Genomic DNA, 14136 nt, shown 5'->3' with positions numbered 1-14136 from the left:
TGCAGGAGACAGCGCCTGGGCACCCCACAGCCGCACCCCTGTGGCTCCTGTTTTCCCCCAGATCTGTGTGAGGGGAGACTGAGCCCCACCCCCACCTCCAGCCCAGCCCACGGCCATGACAGGGTGCCCACAGGTCCCAGGGTCAGAGGGCAGGCCCGTGCCCAGTCTCCAGAGGCCTGGGCAGGGGAGTAGGCCCCAGCTCCCCAGGGACTCAAGGGGGCTTTTTCCTCCCTCCACACAGGCCTCAGGGCCTCTCTGGGCTCCAGACACGCCCAGCCTGGCCCGGGCTGCCTCTCCCTCCTCTCCTCATCCTCTTGTGCTCAAGCCGGGGGATGTTGGCTTTGTCACTCACTCTCGGGGTGCGCTCAGTTCCCAGGAGCTGCCAGGGCTGTCCACACCCATGGTGGTCACCGCTGCCCTCGGCTCCTTCAGGGGGCAGGTGAGGACTCTGAGATCGACCCCCCCCTGAGGACCCACAGCCGGGCCGGGGTTCAGGTCCCGTGGCCTGAGGGTGGGGGCCCAGGCGGGCGGTGCCGGCGACGCTGACCCCAGCCATGCCCACTGTTCCTGCACAGCCCTCCTCCTGGACATCATGACGGTGGCCGGCGTGCAGAAGCTCATCAAGCGGCGCGGCCCGTTCGAGACGAGCCCCAGCCTGCTGGACCACCTGACCATGGACGTGTACGCCTTCCCCGCTGGCCACGCCAGCCGCGCCGCCATGCTGTCCAAGTTCTTCCTCAGCCACTTGGTGCTGGCTGTGCCCCTGCGGGTGCTGCTGGTGCTCTGGGCCTTCTGCGTGGGGCTGTCGCGGGTCATGATCGGCCGCCACCACATCACTGACGTCCTCTCGGGCTTCCTCATCGGCTACTTCCAGTTCCGCCTGGTGGAGCTAGTCTGGATGTCGTCTAACACCTGCCAGATGCTCATCTCCGCCTGGTGAGCGCCTGGCGCCCTCGGAGCCGCTGGTGGCCGTCGCCCCGGCGGGACCTGAGGGTCACCTGGAGGCAGGTGGGCGACCGCGGGACAGCCTCCCCAGCCTCTCCTCTGCCCAGGAGGCCCCTGGCTCACCCCACCTGGAGGCCCCTCACCCACTACCCCTTTGTGGCCTGCGGCCTTCAGCAATCATCGAGCTGGGGGTGCCCACGCCTGACGCCGACCAGATGCTTCACGCAGAGAAAGGACCTTGAGGGAGGGCAGTGGCTGGCCAGGCGGTCCCACCCCACTCTGTCTGCATGTGGCCAGGGGACCCTGTTCAGGGGCACAGCCCTGAGCCCCAGGACCCTCTGGCCCTCACCTTGGCCACGCTCTTGGGCCCCACTGTCAGGGCCGGACTCGTGTGACCTTATAGGTTGTTCCCGTGTCCCAGAAGCGTTTCATGTGCAATACAGACATGCAGAAGCACTGTGCGTCTTTGCGTGTGCCTCTCCCGCTTCGGCCAGGGCCTTCCAGGCCTTTCCATGCCAATGGTGCTTTGCCCAGAGCCCACTGGGCCGTGTGGGACACCCCTGCTGCGATGCTGCCTCACATCTTCCGGGGCCCAGGACACCCCCAGACACGCTGGCTCTCACAGTGGGTCCCTACCCCCAGGAGGGGGTGCGTGGAGGCTCTGGGGACTCCTGGGGGTGGGGTCAGCAGGGGCCGAAACGGCTGCGCCCAGCATTCCTGCTGGAGGTGTGGGGGGCGGGAGGCCGGGGTGGGAGCTCCCCACTGCAGCCCTCGACAGCCGGAGATCATGCTGACCACACAGGGGCTGACCCCAGTTCAAGCCCCAGCACCACTGGGTGTGGCCCAACCCCCAGAGAACCCAGCTCTGCCCCTGTTCCCACCTCAGTGTCCCCCAGGGTCCACCACTGGGGTCTTGCTGCCTGTCATCTTCGCTTGCTGCCACTGAGTCCCAGCACCCAGGTCCCAGGGCCCCGAGGAGGCTGGAGACCCAAGCACCCGTGTCCCAGCAGGGTTGAGGGGCCTCTGGGGGCAACTTCCATGCATCCGCACACCCAGGCACTTCTTGGCTGTGACCGTGGGGCTCCGTGCTGCCTGTCCCCTCCGTGGACAGACTCGGCCATCTGCCGAGGGCACATTTGTGTGGGCTGAGCTGGTGTGCCCCTTCGGGAGACATGATTCACCCAGCACTTCTTCCTCCGGCCCGCACGGCAGGACCCCCATGCCTGGGACCCCCAGGCCGGGCTGGTGGTTCTGCTGCAGCAGACATGCATGGTCCTATACACAGTCTCCAAAATGCCCCCCCCACCCTCCGGGGGCCCAGATAAGCCCTTGACTCGGCACTGAAGGAGCTTGGGGTGTCAGAACCAGCCGGGCCACCACGATCAACCTCCACGGCCACCTCCCGTCTTGAACATTGGTGGGTGCCAGAGCCTAAAAGCACCTTGCACCTATTCCCACCGGTTCGGGGTACAGTCAAGCACAGGGGGCGACTTCCTTCTCTCCTGCTCCCACCCTCCCAGAGCTCTAGGTGGGCTGGGCACGGCCGAGGCGCCAGGCCGAGTCAGGCTGGTGTGTGCCCTGCAGGGCTACGTCCCCTGCAAGGCTCCACGAGAGACAAGCCCCCCAGGAGCACAACTGTAGGGTCGGGGGCTCACAGCAGCCACCCCCCTGGCCATGCCATCCCACTCTCCTCGATAGCGATGCCCGTGTAGGAGCTGGCACCCCGTTGGCACCAAGTTTGTGCAGTTTGGCCCCCCAAAAGCAGGACTGGAGGGGGAGCCAGATGCCAGCAGGAACTCACCGTTGGGTTCCTGGAGAGTCAGGGGCTCTGTGAGCCCCCGTGGTTCGGGGGTCCCCGACATGCCCGCTCACAGAGCTCTGCAGGTGGGCATCCACTGTGTGGGGAGGCGAGTTTCCTGCTCCCCGGCCAGTGGTGAGGAGACTGCGGCCCTGGCCACACAGGCCTGGGTGCCCGCATAGATGCGCCCTGCCTGCACTGCCAGCTGGAGGCCTTGTGTGCTTGCGGTGCCAGGGCCCACACCCAGGGGCCACACTGGCCAGGCACACGGCCTGCCCCGCCTCCCGGCCTGCGGTGTTTCTTATTGTCGCCCCTTGGGAGAGCGGGAAACGCCAGTCTCTCCCGCTGTTCAGGAAGTTCGCAGGGATGGCGCCATTCCTTCCGGCTCTGGGTCTCAGAGCTCTTCCTTTTATTTCTTTGCCTTGGGTGTCTGAGCCCACCCGACAGTGCTCAGGGCTCACTCCTGGCTCTGCACTCCTCAGCTAGCCATGCTCTGAGCCTGCGACCAATCCCAGGAGGCAGCCGCGCCTGAGGGCCACCTCACGGCCTTCCCTGCCAGGTCTCCTGGTAGAGACCCCAGTTTGGGGAACCCGAGAGGCCCCAGGTGGCTGGCTGGAAGCGGGGCTCACCAGTCCCAGGGCTGGGTTGGCACAAGGGAGTGAGCCCAGGTTGTGCGTGCAGGAGACCTGGACTGGATCCCCAGGCCCACACATGCCCTGAGCACTGGAGAATGAGCCCAAAGAACAGGGTGAGAACAGCTCCTCGAGCATGGGGAGTGAGCCCATGACGCAGGGTGAAAGCAGCTCCCAGCACCTGTGGGTGTGATGGTCTGACACACACACACACACAGACTGCTCACACACTCACACATTCATAATCCACTCACACACTCATTCACACTCACCCACACACTAACATTACACTCACATTCTCTCATACATGCACAGTTACACACACATAGTCTCACACACTCACACATTCACTTATACACACTTTCTAATACACTCACACTCATTCACACTCAAAATGCACAAACACACTCGTACACTCACATTATACTCACATTCTCTCATAGTCATGCACACAGTCACACACACTCGGCCTCACACACTCACAGTCACACACGGTCTCATTCCACACTCATTGTCATGCACTTTCATACTCACATACTCATACACACGCTCTCACATGGCCTCACGCTCATAATCATACCCTCTCACACTCACACACTGTCACACTCGCACACACACTCGTACAAATTCTGAAGCTAACAAGTTGCTGAATGCTTTGTGCCTCAGTTTCCCCCTCTGCAAGATGGAGATAGTGTGTACCTTGTGAGGTGGGGACAGTGGTTGCAGAGAGCACTGGCCCGGGCCTGCACACAGCAGGATAACAGAGGAAGATGAGGCTGGACGGATCTTTCGGGCTTCGTGCTTGTTTTGCAGCAGCCAAGCCAGTTTCTCCTTGGCAGCTCGTGTGTCCCCCAAGCCCCCGGGAGTGAGCCCAGAGCCAGCCCAGACCACGGCCGGGTGTGGCCCCCGCCAGCCACCGCCACCCTCCCCGCATCCCGGGCACATAGTCCTTGATGCATCTGCACAGAGCTCCGTCTCCATGGCAACCGCAGGGCTTGGACCCACAGCAGGGGAGGACCCGGGGCTTGTCCCCACCCTGACTCCTGCACAGGGACAGGGCAGCTGGCCGGGGAAGAGGGGGCAGGGCCCATCTAGGGAACCACGATCCCCGCCCAGTCCTGCAGGGGTGCCTCTGCGTCTGGATCCTGCCCCCGCCCTGGGGACAGCATGGGGTGTGTGTGTGCATGTGTGTGTGTGTGTGTGTGCGTGCCTATGTGTGTACATGTGTGTGCGTGTGTGTGCAGGTTTGTGTGCATGTGTGTATGCATGCATGCAGGTGTGCGTGTGCAGGTGTGCATATGTGTGTATGTGTGCGTGCATGTGTGTGCATATGTGTGTGCGTGCATGTGTGCATACATGTGTGTACTGCACGTGTGTTTGTGTATACACGTACTCTAGCAGCCTTGTCACGGTCCCCCTCACACGAGAGGCTAAGGAGAAGTTTGAGTCCCCTGAGGCCGCCACGCCATCAGGAAGCTGCCATAGTGGACACATGCCCATGTTTGCCCAGCAGGTTCCACACGTCCCAGACTGTCCCGGCAGCTCTGTCACGTGGGACAATGTCTCCCACCTCTCCCACCCCCTGGGGGGGCCGGGGGTTCTTTCTCCTGCCACTGCTGTTTGTCCCCCAGTCTGATCCCTACTGAGGGGGGTGCCAGGCCTGATTGGGGTCCCCGGCGCCTGCTGCCCTGCCCTGCCCCTGCTGTCTGGGAAAGGGAAGAGATTTGGGGTCCTGGAAGCCTCCCAGGCCACAGCCCTGTGGCCAGAACAGTGCCCCCACCCTGCTCCCTACCCCTCGCCTAGGACAGAGCCAACAGTTGGGGTTCCTGATGGTGAAACCCCAAGTGGGGAAAGGGGCCTGAGTCCACGGGGCACAGACTCCCTCCAGAAGAGGAAATGAGGGTGAAGGGAGGGGCCAGCGTTGAGGCCGGCTGGCTGGGAAAGGCAGGACACCCCCCCCACACCTGACAGGCACAGGGGCTGATCCCTGACCCCACACACATGGAAGGTGATAAATGGGTCGACAGGTTGTTGCCAGGCTACTGGTGGGCAGTGGTGTCCCCCCCCCCAGACCACACCTGGCTCTCTGCCTTCACCCCGCAGTGGGGCCCAGATGGGGAGGCAGAGACTGGCAGGGGTGAGGCGGTTCTGGCCCCAAAGCCCCCAGGGTTGCAGGGCTGACCGCCTCTCACCCCGAGGCTCTAGAAAGTTCTTGTTTTCCAAACACAGTGGTTAGAGGGGTTCTGGAGACCCCCACGGCTGTCGGTCGGGAGAGGCCTGGGGCTGGAGCTGCGTCTGGGCAGACACTGAGGACGGCCAGCTCCCCCACCAGATGCTGGGAAGATGGGACCCTCATCCCTGAGCAGACACAAGACCAGCACGTGGGCGGCGGGCAGCCCCGGGACTCTGCAGCATGTTCAGGGCTCAGCCAACTCCGTCCCACAGGAAGGACCAGGCGTGAGGAGACGGGGACTGCACCCTGTGAGGGGTAGGCCAGGGAGCACGGGAGATCACAGGCAGGGAGCCCCCGGAGTGGGCAAATGGGGTGTCAGCACACTGGAGAGGGAGAGAAGGGGCGGGGACAGGGCAGCACTCTGGGGGCAGGGCTGGGGTGATGGGGTCAGCACACCCTGGGGGGGTGATGGGGTCAGCATACCCTGGGGGGGTGGGGTGATGGGGTCAGCACTACCTGGAGATGGGCATTCAGCACACCCTGGGGGGTGATGGGGTCAGCACGCCCTGAGGGGGAGGGGCAGGGGGCAGTGGGGTGAGCGCCCTTGGAGGTGTGTCCGAGGCCTGTCCAAGAGGAGTCCCGCTCATTCTGGACCCTGGGCCGGTTATCCCCTGCCCCAGTCCCTTCCCTGCTTGGGAAGAGGCCGGAAGGGCAGGAAGTGGGAGTCAGCAGCTGGAACTCGGATGCCAGCGTCACCTCAGCCGCCCCCTGGCCCCCGGGACCCACATATCTGGCCCAGAGTTCTCAGAACCCCATGTGCCCTCGCTGGTCCCTGCGGCCCTCCCCCCGGCTCCCGCTGGGTATGCAGTGGGTCCAACAAGACTGGGCTCCTTGTGGTGGGCACACGTGTGGTGCTCATGTATATCCACAGATGCACACACGTATGCTCAGTCATGCAGGACACCTGCATGCATATGTACACACATGTGCTCACACATACTCTAACACCTGAACATGTGTACCTATACATGACAGTGTTTACACATACAGATATGCATATGTGTAAACACTTTGTGTATGCATGTACATTTATGCACATCACCCACACAATACCTTTATGCCTACACATGTGGTGCATACATGCACATACATATTGCCCAGACAAATTGCAACATGTGTATATGCATGCTTTTTCCACACAGACACAATACACACATGCGCGTGTGAACACACACACGTGCATACACATATAAACATGTTTAGGCGGACATCAGTGTTACACACATGTAAAGTCACATGCAGGACATCTGGTCTGTCTTCCACAGTCGGGGGCCGTGTCCAGTGACTCTGGGCTGGAGACAGACATCCAGCTCTGCTCAGCGGTCATGGCCGGCTGCTGGGGACCATCTTGCGCCTTCCCGAGGTGGGCACTTGGCCGCTGAGCTCTCTTACGCCACCTGCCATGTGGTCACTGCAGTGACCCCGGTGGGATCCCCAGCATCTCATGTGATTCCCCCAAGCCCCACCAAGAGGGATCCCTGAGTGCAGAGCCAGGAGGAAGCCCTGAGCACTGCCGGGTGTGGCCCCCAACGAAAAATACAGAAGCCATCCTCTGGAACTTTGGGGTACAACACTCAGAATCGCTGGTCTTGTCGCAAGCGCAGCTCTGACTGGGTGGCCTGGCATGTGCACGGGTGACACGCACAACTTACGAAGCTCTGGGTGCCCTCCTGCCCAGCACAATCACCCCCTCTCATCCCGGGGGGATGCCCAGATTTGTCCCAGGTCTGGGTCTGGTCGTTAGAGCACAGCTCAGCTCCAGGCCAGCGAGAGCTGGCTGGTGGGAAAGGGAAGGCCCTCCCCACCCTAAAGTGGGTGGCCTGCGGGGACCAGGGGACACTCCCTGCCACGGTCCAGCTGGCGAGCACAAGCAGGGCCTGGGAACCCCGCCCGAGTGCAGCCTGGGACGCGGCCCAGAGGCCGGCCGGCCGGCCCGTCTGGCGTCTTGCTCATCCGGTGGTGCAGCTGCCGGCCCCAGGGTCCCCCGGCCAGGCCCCAGCCCTGGAGGCTGCAGCCTCTAGGGAGCCGGCGGGGGAGGTGCCTGTCCCTGTGCTGGGGACTGACAGGCCCATCACGGGAGAAAAGGCACAGGCCAGGCCCCTGCTGCACCCCCCAGCCTCCAGAGGAAGGCCCTGGCCGCCCGGGGATGGCGAGTCTCTTGGGAACCAGGCAGAGAACAGGATGGATTTTTAAAGGAAGTTTCATTTCCCTGAATGTCATGAGTGTGGTAAAGGCAAGGAGGGAGGGGATGGGGGGTACTCTTTGGCTTTTGTTTGTTTGTTTGTTTTGATTTTGTTACATAAGAAGGCATCTTCATTCTTAAAAATGTCAGGGGCTAGAGCACTAGTACAGCGAGGAGGGCATTTGCCTTGCACATGGCCATCCTGGGTTCAATCCCTGGCACCCCATATGGTCTCCTGAATTCAGGAGTGACCCCTGAGCACCAAGCCAGGAGTAAGCACTGAGCACAGCTGGGTGAAGCCCCGAAACAAAACAAAAACTTTTCTAGGGGGGCTTTTAGTCACACTCAGTGATGCTCAGGGCTTACTCCTGGCTTGCACTCAGGAATTACTCCTAGTGGTGCTTAGGGGACCCTATGGGATGACGAGAATTAAACCCGGGTCAACCACATGTAAAGCAAACGCCCTCCCTCCCCGCTGTGCTATCGCTCCAGCACTTCAAAATAAAAACTTTTAAAAACAAGGGCTGGAGCGATAGCACAGCGGGTAGGGCATTGGCTTTGCACGTGGCTGACCCGGGTTCAGTTCCCAGCATCCCATATGGTCCCCTGAGCACCGCCAGGGGTAATTCCTGAGTGCAGAGACAGGAGGAATCCCTGTGCATCGCCAGGTGTGACCCCCCCAAAAAATCAAATAAATAAAAACAATGAGCACATATAGGATATTCGAAAGTAAATATTTCTTTGGTAATCCCTTCCCCATGTTGCATACGCACTCCGAGAGGCACGTTCACAGGACACCAAGGCCAGGAATCCCCTCGCCAGCTCGGTTCTCACGCTTGACTTGTCTGCGTCAATTATTAAGCATTCTACATTCTGAGAACCAGCAGCCTCCCGGGAGCCTTGCTGGGGAGAAGCCTCCTCCTCCACCTCCTCCTCCACTTCCTTCTATTTTTTTGCAAGGTTGTCTCCAGTTTGTTTATAACTGGAGGGAAATTCACATAACTGGAACCATTTTTTTTGGTTTTATTTCGATTTTTTTCTCTTGGTCCCACCAAGCGGTGCTCAGGGCTTTCTCCTGGCTCTGTGCCGGGGGAGCTCTTCTGCAGGGGCCTGCTGGGGATCGAACCCAGTGAGCCGCATACAAGGCAAGTGTCCAACCTACTGTATTATCTCTCCGGGCCCTGAAACCAAACCCTTTACAGCACACAGAGCTGGACTGGAGAGATAGTACAGCAGGGAGGGTGCTTGCCTTGCTCTTAGCCAAGGTTCGCTCCCCAGCACTCCATTGGGTCCCCCCAACACTGCCAGGAGTGATCCCTGAGTGCAGAGTCAGAGGTGAGCCCTGAGCACCAGCATGCGTGGCCCAAATCCCCAAAATAAAATAATATAAAATAAAATATCCAGTACTGTGGCATTAGCGCATCAGTGAGGCTGGGAGTTTTACCCGTCTGAAATAGCTGCTGTTAGAGAATCCTCAGCCCTCTCCAAAGGGCTCTGTTCTAATAGTTTTCCTGTAAACATGAGGAATGATTAGCATAAATAAAATAGTCCAGAGAGATTGCACAGCAGATAGGGTATTTGCTTCCACACAGCCAATCTCGGTTGATCCCCAGCATCCTGTATGTATATAATCCTCTGAGCATCTCCAGGAGTAATTCCTGAGTGTAGGAATGACCCCTGAGCATTGCCGGGTGTGCCCAAAAACAAAACAAACAAACAACGACAAAAAAAAAAAACATAAGAAAGCACCAAGTGTGGACCAGAAGCAGGAGGAAATTTGGGGGTTTGTTAATTTTTTTTTTAGTTTCTCTCCCCCCCCTGCCCCGAGCAGAGCCCCAGCAGCTGAGGACCTCCGGAGCCAGCCACAGCCATGCTGGGACCACTCTCCACACATCCGGACAGGCCTCATGCATGAAAGAACTGGCGGAGGAACCCAGGCATGCGAGTCCCGGGGTTGAGGTTCTCCAACCCTACTCAGATTGGGACTGGGCCTTCTCCAACCAGACCCCCCATCTTCCAATAGGTAGGCATCACACCCACCAGCTGCCGCCAGTGCCAGGTTGGTCCCATCAACAGCCAAGATGCAGAGACTATAAAACCCAGCTCCTAGGGGCTGGAGTGATAGCACAATGGGTAGGGTGTTTGCCTTACACGCAGCCAACCCAGGTTCGATTCCCAGCATCCCATATGGTCTCCCGAGCACCGCCAGGAGTAATTCCTGAGGGCATGAGCCAGGAGTAACCCCTGTGCATCGCCGGGTGTGACCCAAAAAGCAAAAAAAAAAATTTAATTAAAATAAAAAATTAAATAAATAAATAAAGCCCAGCTCCTGGAAGCACATGGCCGCATTTGTGGCCGTGCGACATCTTTTTATCTTATTTTTCCCTTAGAGAACCTGGCAGGCTACCAAAAGTATTCTACTCGCACGGCAGAGTCTGACAAACTTCCTGTGTCGTACTCAATATGCCAAATACCAGTAACAATGATGGGTCTCATTCTCCTAATCCTGAAAGAGCATTGAAATGGCTCTTTTAAAATCTCAGGGCTAGGAAGGAGACATTACTGGTGCCTGCTCGAGGCAATCGACAAACAACAGGATGATCGTGATCGTGATCGTTAATTTTTTTAAATTTTTATTTATTTATTTATTTATTTGCTTTTTGGGTCACACCTGGCGATGCTCAGGGGTTACTCCTGGCTCTGCACTCAGGAATTACCCCTGGCGGTGCTCAGGGGACCATATGGGATGCTGAGAATCGAACCTGGGTTTGTTGCATGCAAGGCGAATGCCTTACCCGCTGTGCTATTGCTCCAGTCCCTAAATTTTTTTTTTATTTTTGAGTCACACCCCGAAGGTGCTCAGGGCTTACTCTTGGCTCTGCACTCAGGGATCACTCCTGGCAGGGTGTGGGGGACCCTGTGGATGCGGTTATTGAATCCAGGTGACTGCATGCAAGGCAAACGCCCTACTTGCTGTCCTATCGCTCTGGCTCTAGAGGAGGGAATTTGGAGCCTGGAATAGGAGCCGACGCTGTGCAGGGCTGGATGCAGGGAGGAAATCTGGAGCCTGGGAGAGTCGGGGGCATGAGTACCCTCCAGCCCCACCAAAGGCCAGGGGAGGACACGGGGACACAGCCTCAGAGGCACAGATTCACGCCCCCCTTGCCTTGGTGTCACCTTGGACTTCCAGCCTGCCCGGGAGAGCAGGGCCCCGCAGCCAGCCCTTGCTCCCGAGGCTTCCTCGGGAATCCCTGCACTCGGCTGTGGGGACACCGCGAGTCCCGGGCCTCCCCTGAGCTCATGCTGTCGGGGCGAAGGGAAGCACCTCTGGAACCAGAGCCTGCTCGTAGGCTCTGACAGGGACGGGGACCCAGGACATGGCTCACAGGACAATGAGAGCCCCGGGTTCCATGCCCGGCACTGCACAGTCCCCCAGGAATCACCAGGGGTGACCCCAAGACGTAGAGCTGGGAATCACCCCCAGGCACCACCAGGTGTGGCCCGCAACTCTTCCCCGACTGAGGAGGGGAGCTGGGGGGGCCTCAAAGGGCTGAATATGGGCTAGTGTGGGGCCTCCGGGTTTGTTCCCCAGCACGGCCTGGTGTGGCCTCGAGAACCCTCTACACACAACACACTGCCAGATGTGGCCTAGAGGACCCCCTACACACATATACACACAACACACACACATGCACACACGCACACACACGCACTGCCAGGTGTGGCCTAGAGGACCCCCTACACACACGCGTACACACACAACACACACATACATGCACATACACACACTGCCAAGTGTGGCCGAGAGGACCCCCTATACACACGCACACACACAACACACACATGCGCGCTCACACACACTGCCAAGTGTGGCCTAGAGAACCCCCAACACACATGCATGCACACACACACACACACACACACACACACTGACCCTGTGAAGTAAGTGATCACAAGGAAACGCAGGCCAGGCAGTGGGGTGAGCTCTGAGGCAGGTGGTGCTTGTCAGGCTCCTCAGGTGATGTGGCTGGAACCGCCAGGGAGCCGCACCCCTCCCAGCCCCCGGCCGGAGAGTCAGGGGCCTCCAGTGGGAGCCCAGGCAGGATGGGAAGAGGGGAGCTCGCTGTGCTCCCCGCAGCTGGGTGGGCCGGAACCCCCACACACGACGGTTCTGGGACGCGCCCAGCTGGCCTTGGGAGAGTAGAATGGGGCTGTGTCCAGTCTCGCATCCGGAGAGGCGGCCGCCTTGGGGGTCTCCGCATGGACGTCTTGGTGGGGGGAATGGATCGCAAGCCCTTGAAACAGCTGCTGGGCTTGGGGGTCTCTGTTACAGTCCACAGAGCTGAATACGGCAGGCAGGCGGAGGGGTCTGAAAAACAGTTTTGGGCACGAGGGTCTGCGCTAGTGGGTGCTGCTGTCTCACCCCAAGGCCCCTCCCAGGAAAAGGTTCCCTGTCCCACCCACTTCCGAGCCTAAGTCGGGAACACTGGCCCTGTGGGCAGGTCGCCAAACACCCGTGGTCAGTGCCCCTCATACTACACATTTCCAGGCCTACCGTACTTGGGTCACAAAAAGAAGGTTCCAGAACAACAATGTGTCTGAATCTCAAACTTTCCATCTTGATTAGTGGATTGAGCCTCGATCTTTCTATATTGTTGATGGACATCCAAGACCCAAACGGAATGAACCTTAATCTTTGATTTGAACCTGCTGCCTTTTCTCATGGGTGTGTGTGTGTGTGTGTGTGTGTGTGTGTGTGTGTGCCTCAGACCACACCCAGACCACACCTGGCAGTGCTCAGGGCTTACTCCTGGCTCTGCACTCAGGGATCACTACTAGCAGGGCTTAGGGACCATAACGTGGTGCTGGGGCGAACCCGGGTCGGCTGAGTGCAGAGTGAGAATCCTAACCACTGTGTTATCTCTCTGGCCCGCGCCCTGTCTCTTCTCACAGTGACGGTTTGCTGGGGGATGTGCAGAGCAGGGGCCGAGAGCCCTGGGTACGGCATTTCAGTGGGGTTTCTCTTGTCTTGGTGTTTTATGCATATGCCTGGTTGTGGATGAAACCCAGGAACTCTATTTGATCTTGATGAAGGAAACTTCTTAAATTAAATATGCTATTCTGAGTCCTTAGTGCAGCTAATGGAGCTTGCTCTCACCACATCTTTTTCTGCCATACAGTTAGAAGGAAATTCAGTGGGGCCAGAGAGACAGTACAATGGGTAGCCTTGCACACTGCTGACCCAGACTTAATCCCCAGCATCCCACATGGTCTCCCAAGTACTGCAGGGTACACAACCCAGGTTAACCACATGCAAGGCAAGTACCCTTGCAAAGATGTATTTAAAAAAATTTTTTTTCAGGGGCTGTGGAGATAAGGCACTAGGCTGACCGGGGTTCCATCCCGAGCACCACATATGGTGTCCTGAGCCCCATCAGAAGTGATCTCTTAGCACTGAGCTAAGAGTAAGTCCTAAGCACCAACAGGTATTGCCCCCAAACCAAACTATGACTAGATGGTACAGCAGGTGGCACGTTTGCCTTGCATATGTTTGACCAGGCCTCGATCTCTGGCATCCCATATGGTGCCCAAGCACCAACAGGAGTGAGCCCTGAGCACAGAGTCAAGAGTAGGCCCTGAGCAGAGGGTCCTCCAAAAATAAACAGAATAATAAAAAATATTTTTCTAGTGGTTCCTCTATATTGAAATGTAACTGACATATCAGCAATAGGACCATCACTGATATTAAAGAAATACTCTTTTGGGGGGCAAGCGTTGGCCACAACACATGGGCAGAGCTCAGGACTCATTCCTGGCTCTGTGCTCAGGAGTCGCTCATGTTGGTGCTTGGGGGACCAGGGACAGAATCAAAGCTGTGCAAGGCAAGTGCCTTAGCATCTGCCATATGGTTCCAGCTGGTGAAGAAGCAAAAAGTTACTTAAAAAGTTACATTGGGGGGCTGGAGCGATAGCACAGCGGGTAGGGCTTTTGCCTTGCAGGAGGCCAGCCTGGGTTCAATTCCCAGCATCCCATATGGTCCCCTGAGCATCGCCAGGGATAATTCCCGAGTTCAGAGCCAGGAGTAACCCCTGTGCATCACCGGGTGTGACCCAAAAAGAAAAAAAAAAGTTACATTGGGGGTTAGAGCAATACTACAGCGGGTAGGGCTTGCACACCGCCAACCTGGGTTCAATTCCCAGAATCCCATATGGTCCCCCGGTTCCTCCCAGGGTGTCAGGGTGTGACCCAAAAAAGAAAAAAACAAGTTACATTGGCCAGAGAAACTTAGCTGGTGAAGGCAGGGTGTGGGAACATTGTGTCACTTAACTCAGTCATGAACTTTGTA

At 58.3% G+C, this 14136-nt stretch overlaps 2 protein-coding genes across 2 annotated transcripts in view; one reads left to right on the top strand and one right to left on the bottom strand.

Annotated features, from left to right (window-relative positions):
- UCK1 (uridine-cytidine kinase 1) overlaps window positions 1-14136 on the bottom strand; it is a 212146-nt gene that overhangs the window by 93630 nt on the left and 104380 nt on the right. The window lies entirely within an intron of this gene.
- Window positions 1-14136, top strand: part of PLPP7 (phospholipid phosphatase 7 (inactive)) — a 31621-nt gene that overhangs the window by 6832 nt on the left and 10653 nt on the right. The window contains exon 2 of the mRNA XM_056108855.1: window positions 576-936. Coding sequence (XP_055964830.1) covers window positions 576-936 — 361 coding nt within the window. The remainder of the gene's footprint in view (window positions 1-575; window positions 937-14136) is intronic.

This window comes from Sorex fumeus, unplaced genomic scaffold (genome assembly GCF_029834395.1).
Source record: "Sorex fumeus unplaced genomic scaffold, SorFum_2.1 ptg000233l, whole genome shotgun sequence".
NCBI lineage: Eukaryota > Metazoa > Chordata > Mammalia > Eulipotyphla > Soricidae > Sorex > Sorex fumeus.
This window is presented reverse-complemented; position numbering and strand designations above follow the sequence as displayed.